General features: G+C 53.0%; 1 protein-coding gene across 4 annotated transcripts in view; it reads left to right on the top strand.

The window, feature by feature from the left end:
* Nucleotides 1–26,941, top strand: part of DUSP16 (dual specificity phosphatase 16) — a 34,263-nt gene that overhangs the window by 5,333 nt on the left and 1,989 nt on the right. For 2 of the 4 annotated variants that reach the window (XM_029075454.2, XM_029075451.1), the window contains exons 2-6: nucleotides 14,490–15,057; nucleotides 17,618–17,756; nucleotides 21,955–22,118; nucleotides 24,611–24,770; nucleotides 25,903–26,026. In XM_029075454.2, coding sequence (XP_028931287.1) covers nucleotides 14,815–15,057; nucleotides 17,618–17,756; nucleotides 21,955–22,118; nucleotides 24,611–24,770; nucleotides 25,903–26,026 — 830 coding nt within the window. In that variant the 5' untranslated portion in view covers nucleotides 14,490–14,814. Of the gene's footprint in view, nucleotides 1–14,435; nucleotides 15,058–17,617; nucleotides 17,757–21,954; nucleotides 22,119–24,610; nucleotides 24,771–25,902; nucleotides 26,027–26,941 lie in introns of all 4 variants that reach the window. The other 2 variants (XM_029075453.1, XM_029075452.1) reach the window with 2 other exon arrangements.

The raw sequence follows: 26,941 nt of genomic DNA, 5'->3' as shown, positions 1-26,941 counted from the left end.
GGAAACAGAAGACATTTTCCTTGCCCACGAGGAGCTTACAACCTGGACTGTAAGCTCATCGTAGGCAGGGAATGTATCTGTTTATATTGTACTCTCCCTAGTGCTTAGTACAGTGCTCTGCACACGGTAAGCGCTTGGTAAATACGATCAACTAGAGGGGGAGATGGACATTAAAATACGGATATGTCCATAGGTGCTGTGGGGCTGAGGAGGGAGTGAATGTCAAGTGCTTAAAGGATATAGATCCAAGTACATGGGTGCTTAGAAGGGAGAGGGAGTAGGGAAAATGAGGGCTTAGTCAGGGAAGGTGTCATCACAGAAGCTATATATTGAGTGCTTACTTTGTGCAAAGCATTGTACTAAGGACTTCGGAGAATTCGGTGCAAGAGACGATAGACATGTTCCCTGCCCGCAGTGAGTTTACAATCTTGAGGAGAAGCAACGTGGCCTAGGCCTGGGATCAAAGGACTGGGAGTCAGAAGGACATGGGTTCTAATCCCAGCTCCTCCACTTGTCTGCTGGTTGACCTCGGGCAAGTCACTTCCTTTCTCTCTGCCTCGGTTCCCTCATTTGCAAAATGGGGATTTGAACCCTGTTCTCCCTCCTGCTTAGACTCTGAGCCCCACTTGGGACCTGAATATTTTGTATCTCCTACAGCGTTTAGTACAGTGGTACTAAAGTGGTACTGGTACTGTGGTACTGTGTACTGTGGTACTGTGGTAAAGTGGTACTGGTACAGTTAAGTGGTGGTACTGTAGTGTACCACTACAGTGGTACAGCTGAGAAGCAGCGTGGCGCAGTGGAAAGAGTACGGGCTTTGGAGTCAGGGCTCATGAGTTCGAATCCCAGCTCTGCCACTTGTCAGCTGTGTGACTGTGGGCAAGTCACTTAACTTCTCTGTGCCTCAGTTCCCTCATCTGTAAAATGGGGATTAAGACTGTGAGCCCCACATGGGACAACCTGATTCCCCTGTGTTTACCCCAGCGCTTAGAACAGTGTTCTGCACATAGTAAGCGCTTAACAAATACCAACATTTTTTATTTTTTACAGTGTCTGGCACAAGGTAAATAATACCATAAAAGGAAGTGTGATTTTTAGTAAGGCTTTGAAGGTGGGGAGTGTGGTGGTTGAAGACTGTGGGTGGGAAACGGATTTCCTTTTTTGTCTCTTTTGTGAATTGCAAATGATCAGCCCTAGTCAATCAGTCAGTCGTACTTATTGAGTGCTTGTGGTTTGCAGAGCACTGTACTAAGCGCTTGGGAGGGTACAGTATAACAATAAATAGACACATTCCCTGCCCACAGAGAGTTTACAATCTACAGGTGATTTCAGTTTCCACAAGAGAGTCATGGAGCAGAAGTAAAAGGCAGGGAAGGTTGTAGCATTGGGAACCATTGGGAAAGCCGCTTGCCTGGCTTCCAGCTGGTCTGTGCCTTCTCCGATTTGGACTGGCCATCTTTGAGTCAGGTCTTCTTATAGGCAGCATCCGAGATGCCTCTTTCCACACCGGTCCCTGATACCGAGTCCCGTGGCCCGGAAGCGGTGCTTCACAGGGAACCCGGGACAGGGACGTGACCAAGGAAGAGAGTTGGGTGGGGGCTTCAGGGGTTCTCCCGGAGACACGCTCAGACACAGTATCGGTTCTGCGGAGAACCCGTTTGTGTCCTGTGATGCCCTCATATTACTCCGATCAAGCAGTGCTATTTATCGAGTGCATTTACTGTGTGCAGAGCACTGTACTAAGTGATTGGGGGAGTAATAGTAATAATTGTGATATTTGTTAAACTCTTATTATGTGCCAGGCACTGTTCTAAGCACTGAGATAGGTAATAATAATGTTGGTATTTGTTAAGCACTTACTATGTGCAGAGCACTTTTCTAAGTGCTGGGGGAGATGCAAGGTAGTCGGGCTGCCCCATGTAGGGCTCACAGTCTTAATCCCCATTTTACAGATGAGGTCACTGAGGCACCGAGAAGCTAAGTGATTTGCCCAAAGTCACACAGCTGATAAGTGGCAGAGCTGTGACCTCTGACTCCTAATCCCGTGCTCTTTCCACTGAGCCACGCTGCTTCTCTAAGATACAAGCTAATCGGGTTGGATGCAGTCCCGGTCCCGCACAGGGCTCACCATCTTAATCCCCGTTTTACAGATGAGGGAACTGAGGCATAGAGAACAGAAGTAACTCACCCAAGGCCACTCAGCTGACAAGTGGCGGAGCTGGGATTAGAATTTAGGTCCTTCTGACTCCCGGGCCCATCCTCTATCCACCAGGCCATGCTACAGTATAATAATAATAATTGGTATCAGTTGAATTTGAGTGCTTACTATGTGCAGAGCACTGCACTGAACGCTTGGGAGAGCACAATACAAAAGAATTAGCAGTCACGTTCACTGCCCACGATGAGTTTACAGTCTAGAGGGGGAGATGGAAGATAGATTAGGGGGTCAACAAGAGGGTGTCTGCCACATTGTGGGGCCGGCAGGGACCACCCTGCCGGGGATCCTGGTAATAATAGTAATATTTAATAATTGTGGTATTCATTAAGCGCTTACTGTGTGCCAGACACTGAACTAAGCGCTGGGTTAGATACAAGGTAATCGGGTTGGATACAGTCCCTGTCCCACATAGGGCTCACAGTGTTAATCCCCATTTTCGAGATGAGGGAACTGAGGCCCAGAGAAGAGAAGTGACACACAACAGAAAAGTGGCAGAGCCAGGATTAGACCCAGGGCCTTCTGACTCCCAGGCCCGAGCTCTGTCCACTAAGCCAAGCTGCTTCTAAGTGCCGAGTGTTTATAAACTCCAGCGCAAATGAGGCGAAAATCCTGAGCCCTGACTCCTATGAGGTTTTGCTACTCCTGCTGGGCGGTGCTTTGCTGGAGCCGGTGACTGTGGGTATCGGGTTGGTGGCTTCGTTTCCCCTTTGGGTTGGCAGGGGAAGGGGTGGGGCCTTGGGAGCTTATGGACTTTTCGGGTTCATAAATTGGGCCGTGCTTCCCACCCCGGGGTGGGGAGATGAGGGAGCCGGGGAGCGGAGCCTGGGGAGTTCCAGCCTTGACTGGGGCCTGTGACGCAAGCCTTGACCTTGGGCAGCCGCTCCTCTCCTCTGTTTTTTGTCGCCCCGCCCCTCCCCTTCCCCAGGGGAGTTCTGTCCCATTGCACTGATCTTCTCCTGAGAGAGTGCGGAGGCCTTTGGTCAAGGAGCAGGAGGCAGAGGCTTCCTCTCCTCCCCTCAACCTTCCTGTGTCCTTCAACCAGACGCCTCCTCTGTCCCCTCACCCACCCCCTGTGTCCCTCCTGAAATATATTTAAGCATCTCTCTTCCCCCGCTGGATTGTAAACTACATGAGGGCAGGGATCTTGTCTACCAACGCTAAACAGCGTGGCCTATAATTCTATTTATTTATATTGATGCCTGTTTACTTGTTTTGATGTCTGTCTCCCCACTTCTAGACTGTAAGCCCAGTGTGGGCAGGGATTGTCTCTATTGCTGAATTGTACATTCCAAGCGCTTAATACTGTGCTGCGCACATAGTAAGCGCTCAATAAATGCTATTGAATGAATGAAAGAGCACGGGCTTGAGTCAGAGAGGACCTCAGTCTGTAGTATTTGTTGAGCATATATTACGGTGCTCTGTACTAAGTGGGAAAGTACAATACAACAGAGTTAGCGGACACGTTCACTGTCCACAACGAGCCTATAGTCTAGAGGACCTGGGTTCTAATCTCAGGTCTACCACCTTGGGCAAGTCACTTCACTTCTCGGTGCCTCACTTAGCTCATCTATAAAATCAGGAGAAAGATTGAGCTCCATGTGGGACAGAGACTGTGGTGCAGTGGAGAGGGCACGGGCCTGGGAGTCGGAAGGTCATGCGTTCTAATCTTGGCTCTGGCACTTGTCTGCTGTGTGACCTTGGGCAAGCCACTTCATTTATCTGGGCCTCAGTTACCTCACCTGGAAAATGGGGATTGAGATTGTGAGCCCCACGTGGGACGGGGGACTGTGTCCATCCCAATTTACTTGTATCCATGCCAACGCTTAGAACAGTGCCTCACACACAGTAAGCGCTTAACGATTGCCATAATAATTGTTGTGTTTACCCCAGCATTTAGAATGGTGCTTGGCACATAGTAAGCCCTTAGCAAATTCCATTTTTAAAAAATGATATTGCACTCTCCCAAACGTTTAGTACAGGGGACATTCAGTAGTGGTCATGGTGTTTTATTAAACATTTTATGTGTGTGCAGAGCACTGTACTAAGCGCTGGGCAAGAGTCTACAGGTGGGAATTCGATATGGACTCTGTCTCTTGTGGGGCTTATGTGGTGGGTCTGGAGGGGCCTGAGGTTCACCATTAGATTGCAGGCTCCTTGGGGGCAATGTTTGTGTCGGTTGTACTGTGTCCCCAAATGCCTGTGCACATAGCGGCGGTTAAATGCTGCCACTAAGCAGGTTTTGAGGAGGGTGGCTGGTGGGGAGGGCTGAGTGGGTAAGGGGGGGCAGATAGGCTGCCCAAGGGTGCATAATGATGATGCATCCTGTGTCTGGGTTTGCCATCTGCCCCAGTGGGATCTCCAGGTCAGCAAGCAGCAGGGGAATCAGTCCTGTAGGCTACTCCAGATTCCTAGTAGTACCGCTTCCTGCCTGCTCTTACCTAAAATGTTCAAGCTCTTTACCTTGATGATGATGATAACTGGGCTATTAGTTAAGGGTTTACTGGGTGCCAAGCACTATAGTAAACTCTGGGGAGTGTACAAGATGAACAGAGCAGACACAGTCTCTGCCCTAAATAGGTCTCACAGGCTAAATAGAAGGAAGAACAGTTGTTGAATCCCCATTTTACAGATGAGGAAATGAGGAAATGGAGCCACAGAGAAGTTAAGGGACTTGCCCAAAATTGCACAACCGACAAGTGGCGGAACTGGGATTAAAACACAGGTCCTGATTCCCAGGCCTGTGTCCTTCTCATCAGGCCACACTGCTACTAATAATATATTATTTTTATTATTCCTTGATGTCTTTTTATAGCATTTGTTAAGCTACTATGTGCCAGACACTGTACTAAGCCCTGGGGTTAGCTACACTGCTCAGGTTGGACATAGTCCCTGTCCCACATGGGACTCACAGTATTAATCTCCATTTTCCAGATGAGGTAACTGAGGCCCAGAGAAGTGAAGCGATTAGCCCAAGGTCACGCAGCAGACAAGTGGCGGAGTGAGATTAGAACCCACAGGCCATGCCGCTTCCTAAACAAATGCTAGTAAAATAGGTTCAACCTAATTTGACCTAGGCAGTCACTTGCATAGAATTATTCACCAGTCCCACAGAAACCTATGCTACTTGGTTCTCTGTTTATATGCTGTTCCTCGTCCAGGTACGCACATGGTACACACACTGAGATTCATAAATCAATCCATCAGTAGTATTTACTGAGCCTACTTAGCTCTAGGCACTGTACTGAACACGTGGGACAATATAAGAGAAGCAAGGTGCATGTTCTCTGCCCTTCACGGAGCTTACAATTTAAGGGGAAAGCCAGACACTTTCCTTGTTTACATGTGGTGGGAGCAGGAAGAAAAGCAAGGTGCCATGACTTGGGGCAAGATCAGACTGGGAGAAGTGGGTGATAGTAAAGAGGAGGTGGCTTCCTCCCGCTCTTCAGTTAGTTCTTCCATCCCTCCCTCTTTCCGAGCCCTCCTAAAAAGTCACCTCCTCCTGGAAGCACTCCCTGATTGCCCCCTTGACCACCCCCTCCACCCAGTCATGTCATTTCCCAGCCACTTCAGCACCTAGGGATATGTCAGTCCACCCGCTGGTGATTATGGTTACAGTAACGGAATTAAGCGCTCCCTCGGTGGTAAACTTTGGAAGGTAGATCCAAAACGATCAGAGCAGGCCGGCATCCTGTTCCGTGGGTGCTGATGATTTAAGAGGTATCTTGTCTCCTTTTGACAGATGAGGAAATTGAGGCCCACAGAGGTGAAGTGACTTCTCCAAGGTCACTCACCAGACCAGTGATGGGGGTGGGAACTAGAACCTGGGTCTCCTGACTCCATTTTTTTACTTCTTCTCTTACCTGAACTGGAGTCTACATGTCAGGTTCCGTGTAGGCTGCAAGCTTCCTGAGAGCAGGGACTCAGTCTTTGACTTCTCCCGGTGTTCCCCAAGTGTCTGACCTGGATTGCTGTGGGACGGGCGAGCCCTGTGGTAGGACCAGAAAGTACACAGCCTGCTCCTGGCTCAGTTCCCGCTAGGGTTTGGGGGTCCATGGGGAACCCGGGTCCCTCAGCACCTCCTCAATCTGCAATTTGATCAATTAATGGTATATATTGAGCACTTACTCTGTGCAGAACACTGTACTGAGCGCTTGGGGGGGGAATACAGTATGATGGAGTTGGTAGTCGCGATCCCTGCCCGCCAAGAGCTTACAGTCTAGAGAGGGAGACAGACCGGAAAAATATTTGAGTGACTGGAGTGGATTGCTCTCCTCAGTGACCCATCCAAAAGTTCTGTCTGCCGAACCACACCCCCATCTTTCTTCTCTCACCTCTCTTTCCCCCAAATTGCTGCTATGGTGAAGTCAAATTCAGCTCTTGTTCTGCGAGAATGGGAGAGGCAAGTTGGACCTTTATTAAATCTCCTGTCGGCTTTAAACAGGACTGGCTCTAGTAGGATCAATTAATTTTTTATAGTGGTATTTAATTGCTGTGTGCCAGGCACTGTACTAAGCACTGAGATAGATTCAAGATAATCAGGTCGGACACAATCCCTGTCCCCCGTGGGACTCACGGTTTTAGTCCCCATTTTACAGAGGAGGTAACCGGGGCCGAGAGAAGGGAAGTGACCTGCCCAAGGTCACACAGCGGACAGGTGGCGGAGCCAGGATTAGAATCCAGACCCTCTGTCTCCCAGGCCCGCGGACTTTCCACTAGGTCATGCTGCTTCTCAGTTATTGAGTGCTTACTGTGTATTGTGGAGAGTGGACTGTTGAGAGTGTATCAGAAGCAAGACACGTGATCCCCGCCTGCAAATAGCTTATGCGCTAAGTGTGGGAAGTGGCCACAAAATTGTTTACCAGTGGTGGGTGGGGAGGAAAGAGAGGAAAGATGAGTTTGGTGAACAAGTGCGTGCAAAAATAATAATAAAACGATATGTATGGAAGTGCTGAGGGAGTAGTAGTGGGAGGGGAATGACCTGGGGAGAAAAACATTAAGCGGGGAAGACCTCCTGGAGGAAATGTGATTTCAGAAAGCCTTTGAAGATGGGGATCGTGCTTTTTCTGTTTTTTGGGTTTTTTTGGTGTAGGAGAGACTTTAATAAATGAGCTGTCAGCCAACCTGGCAGGGAGTAGGGTCAGGGGGTGGGGCTAGAAAATCAAGGCTCGTGGAATGTTTCAAGTTTTCAGGGGGTATGAGGTGTTCTTTGGCATTTTTTTTTCCTATTTTAGAACCCCAGAGAGACTTCTCGAGATCTCCAGAAATGTCCCGGTCACATGGGGACCAAGTGTCCTGTCTTTTTTTTTTATTTTTTAAATGTTATTTAAGTGCTTACTATGTTACATTGTACTAAGCGCTGGGGAAGATACAAGATAACCAGGTTGGACACAGTCCCTGTCCCACTTGAGGCTCACGGTCTTACTCTCCATTTTACAGATGAGATAACTGAGTCACACAGAAGTGAAGTGACTTGCCCAAGGTCACACAGCAGACAAGCAGTGGAGCTGGAATTAGAACCCAGGTCCCCTGACTCCCAGGCTCTAGCCATTAAGCCTTGCTGCTTCTCCTGCTGGGGGGGAGGGGGTTCCCCAGGCTCCTGCCGCCTCCCCCCACCCTCCAGTATGGATTGAGACATTTTCACCTCCCCCCCACCCTCCAGTATGGATTGAGACATTTCCTGGTTGGTTGCCCCTGCCCCAAATCTCCCACTAGGAATTGAGCAGAGGGAGAAAGCAGAGTTTGGATAGATCCATCATGCCACTGGCTAGCAGATCCAGTAAACGGCTAGTGAGTGAGGTGGTTAAAACAATGACAAATGCAAAGATTTGGGACCGCCAGGAGGGGTTTCTGATTGCCACACATGTTCCCACTCCCCACCCCCCTGCTTCTTGCCAGTGGCCATCAGCAGGCACTGGGGTCCTAGTGGAAAGAGGGAAAGAGTAGGTTCTAAGAGACCTGACTTCTGATCCTCGCTGGACCTACTGTGTGATCTTGGGTAAATCACTCAACCTTTCTGAACCCTGGTTGTCCTTTTCTAGAGAATCAATTGTATTTATTGAGCACTTACTGTTGCAGAGCACCGTACTGAGAGACTGAGAGTTTGGGAGAGTACAACACAACAATATGACACATTTCCTGCCCACAATGAGATTACAGTCTAGGGGTAACAGAGTCTTGACTCGGCCCAGTATCTTGAAACCACCCATCACTGGGGAGGCCTGTGGGGATAACCCTACCTCTCTGGGGAAGCCATTTGTGTGGATTTGATTCTGTTTAGTGAATTAGCTGAATAATACTTGTGGTATTTTTTAAGTGCTTACCATGTGCCAAACACTGTGCTATGCTTTGGGGTCAATGCAAGATCATCGGGACCCACATGGGGCTCACAGTCTAAGGAGGAGGAAAAACAGGTACTGAACCCCCATTTGGCAGATGAAGGAACCGAGGCACAGAGAAATGCCTTGCCCAGGGTCCCATAGAGCTGGGATTCAAACCCAGGTCCTCCGACTCCTAAGCCTGTGCTCTTTTCATTAGGCCACACTGAATGGAGTTGGAAAATTCCCAAGTGAAATCCAAAATAGATCAATTCTTTCTTGTTTGGAAATAGGAGTCTCCGGCAGTGAAGACTGGGAGGTGTAGGACCAGACCTAAGGCGGCCTGGGCTTAGGGAAAGGTTTTAGGAAGGAAAATATTTACTAGAGTTGGTAGTTCCATTCCCTAAACAGCCACTCCACCCAATTGGAGACCTTGGGCCCTTGGTTCCAACATCTAATTTGGTCCTAGGTTCCCTCCGTTTTCTTTTTTTTTTAAAAAAAATCTAGATTAAGGGATTCTTCCAGTCGCCTAGAGAGAGGCAGAGCCCCCTAAAACCCAGGGCCTGGGGCATTTGCCCTATTTCACCCCACTCTAGTGATGACTCTGGAATAGCAATGGCTCCTTGCCCTAAGGGTTTCTGGGGTTTGTGGTTCTGGTACCACAGCCTGGGAAGTGCATTTGCCGCCAGAACTCGAGCTCGGGATGAAAGTGGGGGTCCACCGTTTCTGCCATTTCTCGCCATGGTGAGGTGAGTCCCCCTTACAAGCTTCTTTGAGCAGCGACAGCAGCCGTGGCGACGGCTGGGATGGGGCCTCACCGGGTCAGCGTGAACAGGATTTCTTGGTCGCCTGCTGTGAGGACAAGGCAGAAGTAAAAGCCGTGATCCTGCAGGAACACGAGGTGCGCCAGGGGAAGTGGTAGATCTAAATTCAAGACAGGGGAAGTGGCAGGACTAAATTCAAGGCTTCGGCTAACTGAGATCGGAGACACGAGCGAAACGGTCAATCAAAGATGAATTAGCGAGCGGGAATATCCCTGAGTGCTGAAATGGATGCAGGAATGGCATGACTGGGAAGGAGAAGATGAATCAGGGAATGTTTCCTGGAGGAGGGGGCTTTTCCGACGGCTGTGAAGAAAGGGAGGGGTGAAGCTGCAGGGAGGGGACGCGTTCCAGGCAGAGGAGAGTCGAGGCGGCGAACAGTGGGTGGGAGGTGAAGGAATCTGAGGCAAATCGAGGGTCGGCCCACCGAAGAGGTTTGCTGGGTGATAAGCGCGGGCTGGGGAGGTGTTGGAGAAGGGAGCCTTGGGGCTGCCGGTCCGGCCGGTGAAAGTGGTGTCCCCTGCCCCCCACGACTGACCAGGGAGGAGGCTTTGGGTTGTGAGACAGTGTTCTGCACAGAGTATGCGCTCAATAAATACTGTTGATTGGTTGAGACCTGCTTGTGGTCAGAAGCACTGGAGGCAGGAGAGTCTCCTTGGGACCGCGACTCTGGGCGATAGCTGGGGTCCAGCCCCCTTCGCCGCCGGGCTCATGGGGCTGTGTAGCTGGAGGCACGGTGGAAGCATCATGGCGTAGTGGATAGAGCCCGGGCCTGGGAGTCAGAAGGTCATGGGTTCTAATTCTGACTCCGCCACTTGTCTGCTGGGTGACCTTGGGCAAGTCACTTCACTCCTCTGTGCCTCAGTTACTTCATCTGTAAAATGGGGATCGAGACTGTGGGACCGGGACTCTGTCCGAACCGATTTGTTTGTATCCATCCCGGCGCTTAATACAGTATAAGCACATAGTAAATGATTAACAAATACTACAGTTATTATTTTCTGAATACCCAATGTGGGCGAGGCCCTCCTGCCTGCCTCACTGCTGGGATAGTTATCTGGTGGCGGTTTGCCCCGTGATGTTCCTGTGGTTGCCAGGCTTCTGCCACAGAGCCCTGGGCCGGGCCGGTCTGTCAGGGTTCGGGCCAGCCTGTGTCAAGGCCGGACCTGGTAGTCCCGGAACAGTTCCCACCAAAGAGCAGATTGGGGCCGTTGTTCTGGGGATACAGCCAGGACCAAGCCCTCTAGACTGTAAGCTCGTTGTGGGCAGGGAATGTGTCTGTTGTTATATTGTACTCTCCCAAGTGCTCAGTACAGTTCTCTGCACATAGTAAGTATCAGTAAATGCGATTGAATAAATGACCAGGCTGGATTCATCTCTGGAGCCCATGTCTCCAGGCAAAGGGCCCGGGGGTAGCTGTTAAAGGGGTGGAGCGTGTGCCCTAGCAGAGCAGGGGTAGGTGGGGGCTGAGGCCCTCTCAGGATGGGCCCTCTCCAGACCCGGAATTGCCGGCCGAACTGGAAGTTTGGGTGCAGGTCGGATGGGTGGACGGGAGTGATCGTGACCTGCCGGAGCAGGGCTGTGGCCCAAGCCCTTGACCCTGAATTGGGCGAAGCTCTGATCGCAACCGGGAAGTTCTGGGAAGCTCTGACTGCAACCTGGAAGTTCTGGCCTGGGAACGGAGCCGAGTCTGGGGTCGGCGCCTCGGACCAGCGGGTCCCCCCTCTTGGGTTACAGGTGCCGATCCCTCCCGCTCCCACCCTGGATCTGTTCTTGGGTTAGGCTTGGTTGTGAACCCAACAGGGGGTGCACCTGCCCCGGGCTTTTTTGGGAACCCACTGCCGAACCCACCCGACGCTAATCGTTCCGTCCAACCTTGCCCCCTCCAATTATGAGTCAGTATGCCGAACATCACCATTCCACAGGGGTCTTCTTTGTCAAAGGGGAGGGGGCTGCCTCCATGGGCAGGTTCTGCAGGGGACCCAGCCAGACCCTCCTCCTCTCCCTGGCAGGAAGGAGCCTCGAGGGAGCTCCTTCTTTTGCTGGTCAGGTGCCCCCCGCCCCCCAGGGAGCTGAACCTTGAACCTGAATCCCTGATTCCGTGATACAGCCGAGAAATGCCCACCGGTCATGTGGTGACCCCCACCTCCTATGAGCCAGGGGAGGCTCTGGGGCTCTCTCAGCCCCCAAGCTATAGCACCCACACGGGCATGGATGATTTCCACCCCCGTCCCGGTCACCGAGATTGAGACCCAGTAGACCCCAGGGATGGCCACACACGGGTCATCCCGGCAGGATGCCGGTGGAGGGTGTTGGGGGTCACCGGCTGGGCATCAGACCAGGGCCAGAGCCCACTTGCGGCTTAGGGGGGCACCCCAAGTCGCCTTCCCCCAGTCCCGGCACTTTGAAGTTTAGACTTAAACCGTGAGCCCCGTGTGAGACAGGGACTCTGTCCAACCTGCAAATCTTGTATCTACCCCAGTGCTTAGTCCAGCATTCGGCACATGTAGTGCTTACCAAGTACTATTATCACATTAATGTCCGTCTCCCCCTCTAGACTGGAAGCTCCTTGTGAGCAGGGAATTTCTGTTGTATCGGACTCTCCCAAGAGCGTCATACAAGTGCCCTGTATACAGTAAGTGCTCAATAAACACCACTGATTAGTGATTTAGGAGTGGCACTTAAGGTTGGCTTATGACTCTAACCTTCCTGCTTCGTTCCCCAACCCAGATTGGCGGCTCGCTTTGAGCGGGAGCGGGGCTGTTCCTGCCTCGTTATCTTTGACCTTTGCTCTCCGGACACCTCCTCACCACAGCTCCGACCGCAGTCGGAGCAGCTGGGCCCCGGCACCGGCAGGGTCTGTCGGCCGACAACGGGGCTAAGAGGCCGGCGGCCACACTCCTCGGGCAGAGCCCGGACTTCAGCCGTTTCCCCCCCACTGGGGATCCAAAGTCCAGCCCCGGCTCGGGGCGGCGATAGGTTAAAAACCTGCCCGAACCGGTCAGCCCAGGGAGTCCCCTCCCCACAACACCGCCGGGGTTCGGCCTTGGACAAGAGTTGCCAAACTGGTTTCCCCCTCATCGTGGCCCTCGGGTGGCCACGCCCGTCGGGGCAGAGGAGGCGGCCACCACACCGGGCCCTGGGCGGCCACCGTGGTTGGGTCTTGGAACCGGTGGGGAAACCTGAGGCCCAATTTGGGCCAACACAATGCAGGGGGTCCCCGAGGTGGCCGAAGGAGACCCAAGGGAGGGGGGCACCCCCAGGCAGAGGGGTCAGTGGCCGATACCCAAGCCCAGCTTCCCACTGGGAAATTTCCTTTAGAAAACTCTCGGGCTCCAGACAGTACTTCCGGGGGGTTGGCCTTCCTGATGAGAGAGCGGGAAAGTCCCTTTGGTTTATTGATTATTATTAATAGTCAGTCATCATCATCAGTAAACCAAAAGGCCTTTCCTGCTCCCTTATAATAATTAGAATGATATCATTAAGCACTTATGTGTCGAACACAGCACTAAGCACTGGGCTAGCTACAAGATCATGGGATTTGATCCAATCTCTGTCCCACATAGGACCCACAGTCTAAAAGGGAGAGAAAACAGGTATTTTATTCCCATTTTACAAATGAGGAAACTGAGAGAAAGGCCGGATAAGGCCCCGGTTACCTCATCTGTAAAATGGAGATTAAAACTGTGAGCCCCCATGTGGGACATAGACTGCGTCTAATTTGAGTAACTTGTATCTATTTCAGGACTTAGCGTTGCCTGGCATACAGTAAGTGTTTAAGGAATATGATTTTTAAAAAACAAACAAAAAACCAGGTGTTCTGGATTTCAATCCCAGGCTCTTTTCATTAAGCTTCAGAGTGGTGGTAGAGGTGAGATCACAGCTGGCTGGCAGAAGACTTGGCATTCAGTCAGTGGTATTTACTGAGCACTCACTGTGTGCAGAGCACTGTACTAAGCGCCAGGGAGAGTACAATATGACATGGTCCAGCCAGGGGCCGGGTGGTCAGCCGGGGGCCTGCCACTTTCGGGCCTGGGTCTGCTCTCTCCTGGTCGATCCTCTGGTCTGGAGACTCTACCATCTCAAAGTTGCCCTCGGTTAATCCAACCACATTCCCTCCCGCTTCAGTTTCCGCCTACTCCCCGTGACTTCAGGGACCTAGAGCAGGGAGCCGAGAGCTTGGTGTAGGAGTGGTTATTGAGGTTTTTTATTTTTTATGATATTTAAGCATTTGCTATATGTCAAGCACTGTTCTAAGCATTGGTAGGTACAAGTTAATCAGGTTGGATAAAGTCCCCGTCCCACATGGGATTCACAGTAGAAATAGGAGAGAGAGTTGATATTGAATCCCCATTTTGTAGTTGAGGAAATTGAGGCATAGAGAAATGAAGTGACTTGCCCAAGGTGATACAGCGGGCAAGAGGCAGATCTGGGATTAGAACCCAGGTCTTCTGGTTCCCAGGCCTCTTTTTTTTTTCAATAGACCATGCTGTTTGCGCTCTGGTGGGTCTTTCAGGTGCTGAAGCTTCGGGAGTACAGAGATGACGGTAGCTGATTGGCTCACTGCATACTCTCCCTCTGCAAGAGTCCACTGGGCTTTTTTGTTTATTTTTTTGGTATTTGTTGAGCACTTACTACGTGTCAAGCACTGTTCTCAGGGCTGGGGTAGGTATGAGTTAATTAGGTCGGACCCAGTCCCTGTGCCGCATGGTATCCCAGATGAAACTGTGGTCCAAGTAATATTGATGGTTCTTGTTAAGTGCTTTCTATGTGTCTAGCACTGTTCTAAGTGATGGGGTAGAAACAAGTTAATCAGATTTGACACCGTCCCTGTCCCACATGGGCCTCCCAGTCTTAATCCCCATTTTCCAGATGAGGTAACGGAGGTCCAGTGAAACAAAATGACTTGCCCAAGGTCAATCAGCAAACAAGCGGGGGAGCCGGGATTAGAACCCAGGTCCTTCTGACTCCCAAGCCCTTTGCTGTATCCACTAGGCTGTGTGAAATCAGAGTAATGATGAAAATATTTCAGGATGCGCCAGATACTTTGAAATCTGATTTCCTCTCTTCCTCTCCCCATAGTCCCCTTCTCTTTTACTTTCTCTGCGTCTCACAGCGGCTCTTTGCCCCAACCAGGAGGAGTCTGTCGGAGGAAGGAAGCGGAGCTGAAGGCCGACGAAGAGGGCCGACGGCCAGAGGACTGTGGGATGTCGTCTCCCGTCGTCCCCTCCTTTCGAGTCCAGCGGGAGTGGCCGCCGCACGGCCCGAGCCCTCTGTAACGGTCCCTTGGAGTCCGGAAGGGGAGAGAACCGGAGAGAGAGAGCGAGAGAGAGACATCCTCCAGGGGCGGAGAGGGGCATATCTTACTCATAATGGGCCTCCCTTCCCCTCCGCCGGCCTGACCCCCGCCATGGTCCCGGTGTCCGCCCCGCTGAGCCTCTGAGCCCGGCCCCGCGGCGCCATGGCGGCGAGGCCCACGGTCCAGACGGCGGCCGGCCCGGACATGGTGACCGAGACTCTGGTGGCCCTGCTGGAGAGCGGCGCGGAGCGGGTCCTGCTGATCGACAGCCGCCCCTTCGTGGACTACAACACGGCCCACATCCTGGAAGCCATCAACATCAACTGCTCCAAACTCATGAAGCGCCGGCTGCAGCAGGACAAAGTGCAGGTGACCGAGCTCATCCAGCACTCGGCCAAGCACAAGGTGGGCTCCGCGCGCCCCTCCGACCCCCTCCCAGCAGAGGTGGACCGGCTCCCGGAGACCCACAGGAGCCGTCCAGACCCCCACCCACTTGGGGGAAGAATCTCTGTAACAGTGAGGGGTGGAGGAATCCCGGGAGGGGCATCAGATCGATCAATGGTATATTCTTTTTTTTATGCTATATAAGTGCTCTCTCTGTGCCAGGCTCTTTTCTAAACGCTGGGATAGATATCAGCTAATCGGGTTGGACACAGTCCCTGACCCACGTGGGGTTCACAGTCTTCATCCCATTTTACAAATGCGGGAACCGTGGCACAGAGAAATCAGTCACATTTATTGAGTGCTTACTATGTGCAGAGCACTGTACTAAATGCTTGGGAGAGGACACTATAACAGACACATTCCCTGCCCACAGCGAGCTCAGTCTAGAGGAAGAGACAGACCTTAATATAAATAAATAGAATGACAGATATGTACATAAGTGCTGTGGGGCTGGGAGGGGGAATGAATAAAGGGGGCAAATCGAGGCAATGCAGAAGGGAGTGGGAAAAGAGGAAAGGAGGGTTTAGTCAGGGAAGACTTCTAGGAGGTGAAGTGACTTGCTCAAGGTCATACAGCAGACAGGTGGGGGAGCTGGAATTAGAACCCAGGTCCTTCTGACTCGCAGGCCCAGACTATCCACTAGGCTAAGCGGCTTCTCATTGAATGCTTATTGCTCTCGGAACATTGTACCAACTGCTCAAGAGAGTATAATACAGTGGAGTTGGTAGGCGCATATCCTGCCCTGATGCCTAGGTGGTACTGCCATAGCGTGCAATTCTGGGTACCAGCTGTGTTTTATGAGTCGGGTGCCCACTGCCTGGCAAACAGAAATATTATTTACTAAGCACTTACCGTGCGCAGAACCCTATACTAAGCTCTGGGAAAGTATACAGTAGCGGACATTAGTCCTGGTCCATGGCCCTCCAGGGACTCGTGAACTGACTCCCATTGGGAGAAAGTTAAATAGGGCCTGTGGTAAATGCCCACATCTCTCTGTCATAATAATCATGTTTAAGTGCTTACTCTGTGCCACACATTGTACTAAACACTGGGGTAGATTGAAAAGATAATCAGGTCAGACGCAGCCCCTATCCCACATGAGGCTCACAGTCTGAGGAAGAGGGGAAGAAAACAGGTATTGAATCCCCATTTTACAGATGAGGAAAATGAATCGCAGAGAGGTGAAGTGATTTGGCCAGGGTCACAGAGCAGACAATTGGCAGTGCTGGGATTAGAACCCAGGTCCTCTGACGCCCAGGCCTGTGCTCTTTCCACTAGGCCACGCCGTTCTGAGCTCTGCCCATCCATAGGGCTGCCCAGAGCTGGCGGCTGCTGGCACTGGATGGAGTTGGTTCCACAATGACAGGCTGTACCCATTCTCCCCTTGCAGCCATCAAGCCCTACCTGCTGTTGGGCACGAGGGGACCGGGGGAGAGTGTGGCTAGTTTGCTGCAAACCATCACCACTACTGCACCGAGAGCCGATTCCCTCCTGGCGTGGGGAGTTTCCTTTCACGTCTTAGCTGCCGACAACTGAGCACTGCTCCTCGGAGTGGCAGGGGCTGGGAAAGGGGCCAGCCTGGGTCTTTCTGGGCAGAACGTGGTGGTGAGCGAGGGAGTGTCACTCCCAGAGGCAGGCTCAGCCTCGGCAACGCCCTCGTCAAACGAAAGCCTGTGACACGGGGACTGTCCGGGTGGATGCACTCAGGGACCACAGGCGGGGAGTCGGCGAGATGGTGTGTCCTCCCCCACAGGGTTGAAATGTTTCCACACATCCCTGCCATCCCTGAGAAATACTGTGCTCCTTTTTCCCCCGGGGGATTGCTCTCTAACGGTTGGTTTACAATGCCTGGAACATTTGAGACGTTATTAATAATAATAATGGCATTAAGCTTTTACTCTGTGCCAGGCACTGTACTCAACACTGGTGCACTTACAGATCTGTCAGGTTGGACCCAGTCTCTGTCCCACATGGGGCTCACAGTCTTAATCCCTATATTACAGATGAGGTCACTGAGGCCCAGAGAAGTGAAGTGACTTGCCCATGGTCACACAGTAGACAAGTGGCAGAGCTGGGATTAGAACCCAAGTCCTTCTGACTTTCAGGCTCGTGCTCTACCCACTACACCACAGTGCTTCTCGTTTCACCCCAATGGACTCGGGGCAGGGGGCTGGTGGTCTCTCCCAGAATGCGTCCGGAGGGATTGGCCCATGAAGAAGTTGTGGCACCCCAAATGCCGGTGCGTCCGCCCTTTCCCTTTTAAAATTGCTGTTTCCAAGCAGGAAAGCCAGGGGACCCAAGAGGAGACGGGGGACGCACAGATTTTGGCCCCGAACAAATTTGAATTCTAATTATAAACCCTGGAAAGAGGAAACAGTCACTCATTTCAGCGTCTCTAGGACTGAGGTGATGGTAGCGTAGCTGCTGCGATAGCAGCAGAGCGTGGAGCGCGGCTCGGTCCTCCCGCGCCTCCCTCCCGGCATCCTCCCTCCCACCGACACCCCATGCTTTGGCGTTTCAGGTCGAAGTCGATCCGGATCAGAAGGTGGTGGTGTACGACCACAGCTCCCAAGATGTGGCCTCGCTCTCTGCAGACTGCTTTCTTACCGTGCTTCTGGGGAAACTGGAGAAGAGTTTCCGCTCGGTTCACCTGCTTGCCGGTGAGATTCAGCGGGCACGCATGCCTGGGGGGGGATTCCCTAGCGAAGTGAGAGTTTTCTGAATCAATTTCAACTCATCTGACGGCCTTTGAAGGCCGCCTCTTCACAACTCTCGAACTGTTGCCCACCCCAAACCCCACCAACAGGTGGTTCTAAGTGTGCTTGTTAAGTGCTTACTATATGCCAAGCGCATCGTTTAGGAGACAGTCCCTGTCCTACACAGGACCGCCAGTATAAGTAGGGAGAAGGATTTAATCCCTGTTTTACAGATGAGGAAACTGAGGCCCAGAGACATGAAATGATTTACTGAAGGTCACATAGCAGGCGTGGGACAGAACCGGGATTAGAACCCAGATCCTCTGACTCCCAGACCCGTGCTCTTTCCACTATGCCACAGTGCTGTCAGCTAGCGGGTGAGCAGTTTCCATTTGGAGTCTCTTGCTTGGGTCTTCTCTCCTTTCATCTCCATCGCCCACCACCCAACTCACCCAACAACCTGTGGGCTCCAACTGCACCCTGCCAAAAACTGCCCTGGTTTATGCCAGTCCTGAGTTTCAGCCAAGTGAAGCGAGGCGAATTGTTTGGGCGTGGTAGGTAAGGGAGAGACTTCTGCTCTTAGAACTCACCTGGGCCACAAATGTCCCGTGCTGGGTGAATTTCCCAAGAAGCAGCATTCGCGTGCATTTGTGTGTTTGCGCGCGTGTCCGCGTTGGAGCCCGAGATGGAAGAGACTCCAGAGCCACCGGCCAGAGAGCCGCCGTCTTCGGTCTTTTCAGCTCTGACTGGGCTGCTCGGGTCCTGTCGGAGTCCTGGGGGCACTGAGGCTGCGGGAGCCACCTCCCTCTCTGCCCCACGCTCGGGGTCCCATACCCATTAAGGATGATTCTCTGGTGGTGGGGGGGGCGGAGGGCTGGCTGGGGGGAACCACTGTTGCCAGCAGAAATGGGCAAAAGGTGAAGACATTTTCCCTTCTTGTTAGGTTAGCTTTGCTCTCTGCCCCCAACAAAATGGGATTTGCAAAAAGGACCAGAGAGACCTTTGTGTGCTTTTTCCACCAGAGTAATTTCCGCTTCCCACTCAACAAGCTTCAATACCTCACACGTCCACCGACTCTCTTTGCTCTCTGGGTCTCACTGTCTCTGGGCTTTTTTTGTCTCCGTCTCTTAATACCCCTCTCGTCTCTTTCCCCTTCTGAGGGTCTCTCTGAGTGACTCTGTCTTAACCTCTCTAGTTCTCCCATGTCCTGTTGTCTCTCTGTCCCTGTGGCTCCCTCCCCAGGTTCACAGGGACACTTTCTCCCTCCCAAGGTTCACAGGGTGTCATCTGGGCCGGGCCACAGGGTAAAACCTCAGTCCCGGTCCCTTAAAAATGAAAAATCATGGATCAGACGCCCTGCTGGACCCACAAGTCAACGCTGTCTAACCAAACGCCACCTGGATGTTTACATTATTCACATTTTTCACCCTAATGGGACCACCCGCCCCCACTTCTGCACCTCTCCCCCCTGGACAATGTTGACGATTGTGGTACTGAGCACTTGCTATGTGCCAAGCACTGTGCTGAGCACTGGGTAGATCCAAGATACTCAGATCGGGCATGGTCCCTGTCCAACGATGAGGCTCATGGTCTAAGTGGGGTTGACGGTTTTGACTCCCCATATTAAAGATGAAGAAAACGGAGGCCCAGAAACATTAAGTGGCTTGCCTAGCTCATTCAGCGGGTAAGTGGCAAAGAAAGGATTTGAACTCAGGTCTCCTGATCCCCAGTCTTCTGGAGAAGAAGTCTGATGGAGGAGAGTGGTCATGACAGTCACAACTTACATCCCTCAGGGGCTTTCCAACCAAATCAGAGGAGCCTCTGACTGGGAGGCCTTCGGAGAAGTCACCGAGTCCATCTCCCTGCTTCCAGGCTTTATTATTATTGTGGCATCTGTTAAGCGTTTACTGTGTGTCAAGCACTGTACTAAGCGGACGCCTCCGGAGCTGTAGTGCTCTTCCACTTTCTCTATGGCCCGGCCTTCAGAAAGAGCCAGGACCTGAACCCGGGCCTCCCGATTCCAAGAGCAGGCTGGCAGAGAGGGGAATGCCTGCTGGGGCTTCAGGCCAAAGAACCACCCAGGGAATTCTGGAGGTGACCGGGACCAACAGGAAAACTGAAAAATGACTGGCTAACTCGGTGGTGAAGTTTGCCGAGGTTACCGGGGCAACGGTCGCCTGGGTCACAGCCTTGCGGCACAACATTGGCACCGGTCATCCCGGCAGTCAGCGGGTCCTTTGCTTTTTTTTTTAAATAGTAATTATTAAGCTCTTACTATGTATGAGGCACTGTACTGAGTGTTGCGGTAGACGCAAGCTAATCAGGTTGGACGCAGTCCATATCCCACATGGAGTTCACAGTTTTAATCCCCATTTTACAGATGAGGGATCTGAGGCCCAGAGAAGTTAAGTGACTTGCCCAAGATCTCATTGTGAGCGCTTAACAAGTACTATTGTTATTATGATCATTATAAGCAGTGTGGCCTAGGGGAAAGAGCACAGGCCTGGGAGTCAGAGGATCTGGGTTCTAATTCCCGCTCTATGATTTACCAGCTGAGTGTAAGTCCCTTAACTTCTCTGTGACTCAGTTCCCTCTTTTTATTTTATTTTATGGTATTCATTAAGCACTTACTATGTGCCAGTCACCGTACAAAGCACTAGCATAGATACAAGCTAATCAGGTTGGGCACAGTCCCTGTTGCACATAGGTCTCACGGTCTTAATCCCCATTTTACAGGTGAGGTAACAGGCCCAGAAAAGTGAAGTGACTTATCCAAGGTCACCCAGCAGACAAGGTGGAGGAGCCGGGACTGGAACATAGGTCCTTCTGATGCCCGGGCCCGTGCTCTATCCACTGGGCCATGCTGCTTCATCTGTAAAATGGGGATTAAGACTGTGAGCCCTGATTAGGATGGGGACTGTGTCCCACTTGACTGTTTTGATTCTACCTTAGTGCTTAGTACAGTGTCTGGCACATAATCCGTGCTTAACAAATATCAATGAAAAAAAGTGGCCTCCCCACCCAGGTTGGCTCAGGCTGTATCGGGACCCTCCTGGCAGCGGGTAGGGTTCCGTCAAGCACCTGAAGGGCAAAACTGAAACACCGATCTTAGGAGCCATGTCCACCCACCATCCCCCGTGACCTTGCCCTAGGAGAGCAGGCCTGCTGCCTGGCCACCTCCCCCTGGTAGCCAGAAGTGACCACTTCAGCCTTGTCGTTCATTCGACCGTACTTATTGAGGGCTCACTACGTGCAGAGCAGTGTACTGAGCACTTGGGCGAGTACAATATAAGAATAATCAGACACATTCCCTGCCCACAACGAGCTTATTTGCTAAGTGCCTGCCGTGGGTGGGTCCGTAGCTAGTTGAGGCTTAGGAGTAGTATCGTAGAGGTCAGAGAGCTGGTCCCCACCTCAAGGACCCAGACTAGCATCGTGATTAGCTCCGGAAGACCTGCCTGCCTTATGTCCCGACCCTCTGGGAAATCTGGGAGATCCGGCGACCCTCCGTCTTACCATCCCTCTCGCGTTTCAGCTCCCACTTCCTGCTAGCCACTTCACTTCTCTGTGCCTCAGTTTCCTTCCCTGCAAAACGGGGATTCGATACCGTTCAATTCAGTACTTAGACTGTGGGACCTATGTGGGACTTGATGATCTTGTAACTACCCTAGAGTGTAGTTTGGGACATAGTAAATGCCTAATAAAAGCCATTATTATTCTCGACTACTGCTGCTAATGATAATAACTAAGGACAGTTTCCCTGGAGCAGAGGGGCATCTCGGGCCTGTCACCTCCAAGATTGATTCCTCCCGTGCCTGGATTTTATTCTCTTGTCTCGTCGACTCTGCTGCTTGTTGCTGCTGCACTCTGCCTTTACCTCTCTGGCTCACGTATGCTGGGAGCCCCACGGAGACAGGGCCTGGGTCTGATCTGTTCGGTCTGTATCGGCCCTGGAGCTTAGCGAGACGCTTGGCATGTAGCAGGGGCTTAACAAATGCCATAACTAACTTCCAGGGAGGCGGGAGACCGACACAAAACAAAATGCAGAGGAGGACGAAGGGATTGGGAATTCGGTTCCGTGGATGAGAGCTCGCTCTCCCCACCCCCCCGCTACCGCCGGTCTAAGGCCTCCCCAGGTGACGATGTCCCCGATTGTCCCCAGGTGGCTTTGCCGAGTTTTCCCGCTGCTTTCCCGGCCTCTGCGAGGGGAAGTCCGCTCTGGTCCCAAGCTGCATCTCCCAGCCCTGCCTGCCCGTCGCTAGCGCCGGCCCGACCCGCATCCTGACACACCTGTACCTCGGCTGTCAGCGTGACGTCCTCAACAAGGTGGGCTCGCGGGGCGGGGACCCGCTGCGGGAGGGGACGGGGTTGGCCGCTGCTGGTAGATGCGCGTTTCCCCCTAATGCCATGGCAGTGTCAGGCGGCCCCCAGCTCAGGAAACGGCCCGGGCTTTCCTCCCCAGTCACCGATGGCAGAAGTATTTTTGTCTGCCAATCTGATCCTCCTGTATCTACTCTAGGATTTAGCATAGGGCTTAGCACATAGTGAGCACTGAACACTAAGAGAAGCAGTGTGGTCTAGTGGATAGAGCATGGGCCTGGGAGTCAGAAGGACCTAGGTTCTAATCCTGGCTCTGCCACTTACCTGCCGTGTGACCATGGACAAGTCACTTAACTTTTCTGTGCCTCAGTTACCTCATTTGGGAAATGGAATTAAGACTGTGAGCCCTATGTAGGACAGGGACTTTGTCCAACCCAGTTATCTTGTGTCTACCCTAACGCTTAGAGCAGTGTTTGGCACATAGTAAGTGCTAATGAATACCACTATTATTGTTATTACTACTGCGACTAGACCGATGTTGCCCCTCCACTTTGTCTGCCCACCCCTCCTGTGGCTGCTTGAAGGGAGTCACCCAGGGTGACGTAGGGCCTTCGTCTTGGACTGTGGGCTCACTGTGGGCAGGAACGTGTCTGCCGTTATACTGTCCTCTCCCAAGCGCTTAGTAGACTGCTCTGCACACAGTAAAAGCGCTCAATAAATACGAATGAATGAATGAATGACTGCCTGCACCCTGTTGGGAGGGGTGCCCGTGGGCATGGGAGGCAGGGTGTACGTGTCGGGGATTGGAAGCTTGTCAAGAGGTTTTACCTCCCAGAAGCCCTTGGTTTTTATGTGGTGTTTACCATGTGGCCAGGCACTGGGCTAAGCACTGAGGCAGACATGGGATAAGCTGGTCTGATTGCTGTCCTTCATGGGCCTCCGAGATGGGCAGGGCAAGGCTCTTCTCCCCATTTTTTCAGAGGGAGCAACAGGTCCAGGGAGGGGAAGTGACTTGCCCGAGGTCCTGCAGGAGGCCAGTGACGGATCTGGGCACGAGTCCCGGGTCTTCTGACTCCCAGGCGCGGGCTCTGCCTCCGAAACCCTGCTGCCGCCTCCCCTGCCTGCTGCCTGCCCACTGGACTGTGATGAGGTCAGCTTCCGAGGGCAAATCCCCAGGGATTCAATGGAAGGGACTCCATCTGGGGTGGGTCTCTCCGGTCAAGCTCATCGCAGCTCCGCAGTCCCCGCCAAGGTAGCAAGTCAGGACTGCCACTCGCCCCTCCGGCCGGCGTACGGGACACCTGGCCTTCATTCATTCATTCAATAGTATTTATTGAGCGCTTACTATGTGCAGAGCACTGTACTAAGCACTTGGAATGAACAAGTCGGCAACAGATAGCGACGGTCCCTGCTGTTTGATGGGCTTACAGGCCTTCCTCAATCAGAGTCTCAAGCGAGATCTGGGAGTTTCCTCTCAGGCCTGAAATTCCCCCAAAAGGTGCCTTCTTGGCTCCTGTGATTGGACACCCCCCGTGACCCCCGGGCAGGTGGGACGTCAGCCCAGACTTGCTTTGTCCACCCTAATCTTTGGACGCTTGATGTTCTCCCCACCCCCAACCCCATAGCACTCGTGAACATATCTTTAAATTACATATTATAGAATACTTATTCATAATAATGTCTGTCTCCCTCTCTAGACTCGTTATGGACAGGGAATGTATCTGCTAATCCTGTTGTACTCTCCCAGGCGCTTAGTACAGTGTTCTGCACACAGTAAGCACTCAGTAAATGCTATTGATAGCCTTCAGTCCTGAAGCATCAGGTTTTAGAGCTGTTTTAGGTTGGTTTCAGAGCTCTCCTGGGTTCTCTCTGGCCTCGGCAGGGCGTTCAGGTATACCGGGCAGAATCCAGAAGTTCCTTCTTGGGCAGTGAATAATAATAATAATAATGGCACTTATTAAGTGCTGACTATGTCTCAAGTGCTGTGCTAAGTGCTGGAGTAGATATCAGGTAATCAAGTCAGCTCCAGTCTCTGTCCCACATGGGCTCGCATTCTAAGCGGGAGGGAGAACAGATATTGAATCCCCATTTTACAGAGAGGAAACTGAAGCCCCGAAAAGTGAAATGACTTGCCCAAAGTCAGGCAGCCGGCCGTGGGCAGAGCTGAGATGAGGATCCAGGTCCTCCGACTCCCAGGCCGGGGCTCTTTCCACTGGGTCACCCTGCTTCTCAACACTAACGTCAAATGCTCCCGTTGTATTGTACTCTCCCAAGCGCTTAGTACAGTGCTCTGCACATGGTAAGCGCTCAGTAAATACCATTGATTAAAGTCGATGATGGCGAGGGAGTTAACATCCCTCTTTGGGATCACCCAGAAAGGTGAGGCGTAGGGGCGCCCCACCTCCGAGAGGTCCGCCCTCAGGATCGTTCTCGGTGACGACCTGGTCGTGTCCCCTTCCACCTCTGCCCCCGCCCACCCCGCTCCTCCCCGGCTGCAGGAGCTGATGCAACAGAACGGTATCTGCTTCGTCCTCAACGCCAGCAACACGTGCCCGAAACCCGACTTTATCCCCGAGTCCCACTTCCTGCGCGTCCCGGTGAACGACAGCTTCTGTGAGACCATCCTGCCCTGGCTGGACCGGTCGGTGGAGTTTATCGGTGAGCGCCTGCCCCGCCCCATCGCGCTGAATCTTCCAGCCCGACCCCAGGGGTGCCGGGGGGGTGCTGGGCGAGATGGAGCCTGTTGGGCCTCGTTCGGGGTCAGGGGTTATGCTGGGCTGACTGGATCCACGGGGACTTAGCCTAACTCTGTTCCACTGGGGCCCGTGCCCGTTCCCCAGAGTGGTCTGGGGCAATGGGAGTGGACTTGCCCATGCCTGTCCCCGCCCTCCTACTGCACCTTGCTATTCTCCTACTACAACCCGTCCCACACGCTTCGCTCCTCTAATGCCAACCCTCTCGCTGTACCTTGATCTCGTCTACCTCGCCGCCGGCCTCTCGCCTACGTCCTGCCTCTGGCCTGGAACGCCCACCCTCCTCAAATCTGACAATTACTGTCCCCCCGTTCAGGCCTATTGAAGGCACATCTTCTCCAAGAGGCCTTCCCTGACCGTGTTCTCCTTTCCTCTTCTCCCACTCCCTCTGCATCACCCTGACTTGCTCCCTTTATTCATCCCCTCCCCCAGCCCCACAGCACTCATGTCCATGTCTATAATTTATTTATATTAATGTCTGTCTCCCTCTCTGGACTTTAAGTTCGTTGTGAGGAGGGAATGTGGCAGTTATGTTGTACTCTCCCGAGCGCTTAAGACAGTGCTCTGCACAGAGTAAGCGCTCAATAAATACATTTGAATGACTGACTGTTCGGACCCTGTCACCAAGAGGGCTTGGACAGGGCCACGGACCGCTGAAAGCGGCCAAGAAAGGGGATGTCCGTCCGAGTCTGGGGCTCCCTTCCTGCTGCTTGGTTCACTGGCCTTCTCCGGCCCGGCCCGGCCCCGCTATGGCGGAGGCCGGGCAGGCTCGGTTACCAGAGCGGTTGGTCCTCGGGAAGACCACAGAGCGACCCGCCCTCCTGGAGAGACCACGCTCAGTCCATGGCAGAGGGGCAGGGGAAGAGCAGGGCAGCTCCCTCGGGGGTCCGGGGAGGAGCTGGACCCTTGATGCCTGGGTCCGCAAGGAGACTTCCCCGGGCTCCGTGAGCAGTCCTGGTGGGATGGGCGGTTGGTTCCCAGTGGGCAGAAGGAGCGGCCCCCGCCGGTGATCCCCGTGACTCCGACTCATTCCACAGAAAGAGCTAAGGCCTGCAACGGTTGTGTGCTGGTGCACTGCCTGGCCGGGATCTCGCGCTCGGCCACCATCGCCATCGCCTACATCATGAAGAGAATGGACGTGTCCCTGGACGAGGCGTACAGGTGAGCGGCGGAGAGGGGGCTTGGGGGCGAGGCGGTTGTGGACGTGGGCGATTCAGGGCCGGCGGGCCGGCGCGAGGAGGGAGGAAGGGAGGGAAGGGTTTGGGCCAGCCTCAGCCAGGAGCTCAAGAGGAGTCAGGCCCACCAGGAAGGCACTTGGGCTGGGCAGCTGCCATACTCCTTCCCGCCACCCCCATGGATGGTCAGCGTAGACCAGCCCCTCCAACTTTGCCAACTGGTCCCTCGGCCGGCCGGAGAAAACCTGGCGGTGGCACTCGGTAAACGGTCACTGCGCGGGCTGCCCCCCATGGGTCTCCCCGAGCCCTACGAGGAAAGTGAGGTAGAGACGGGCCACGTGGATCCTCTCTGCCGCCGTTTGGAATTGGAGGGGAGACCGAGGCACCCGAGGGTTGCCAGGATGACCTCCAGGAGCGGGGAGACGTGGTGGGACTAGGGGTCCTGGGGCAGGTTAAGGAACTCTGAGGCCACTGCTGTGGTTGTCATCTTTGTCGTTACCGCATTTAGGGACGATGCCCAGGCCCCGGGGTGGGACCAGGGTGGTCCATTCAGACCTGGCCCCAGCTCCTACCAGGTTCACAGCCTCAGGGGGACAGGGCAGGCACAGACAACAGAGTCACACACCACGAGAAAGAAAAATGTGAAATCCAGCCCTCAAAAGGAGCCACTTTTTTTTCCCCATGGTATTTGTCAAGCACTTAGTATGTGTCAAGCACTCTTCTAAGCGCTGGAGCAGACTCAGATCGATCAGGTCTAACACAGCCCCTGCCCTACATGGGGCTAACGATTTAAGTAGGAGGGAGATCAGGTAGCGAATCCTCATTTCACAGTTGAGGAAACTGAGGCTCAGAGAATCATAGCCACTTGCCCACGGTCACCCAGCGGGCAAGTGGTGGAGCC

Source organism: Ornithorhynchus anatinus, chromosome 11 (assembly GCF_004115215.2).
Source record: "Ornithorhynchus anatinus isolate Pmale09 chromosome 11, mOrnAna1.pri.v4, whole genome shotgun sequence".
Taxonomy (NCBI): domain Eukaryota; kingdom Metazoa; phylum Chordata; class Mammalia; order Monotremata; family Ornithorhynchidae; genus Ornithorhynchus; species Ornithorhynchus anatinus.
This window is presented reverse-complemented; position numbering and strand designations above follow the sequence as displayed.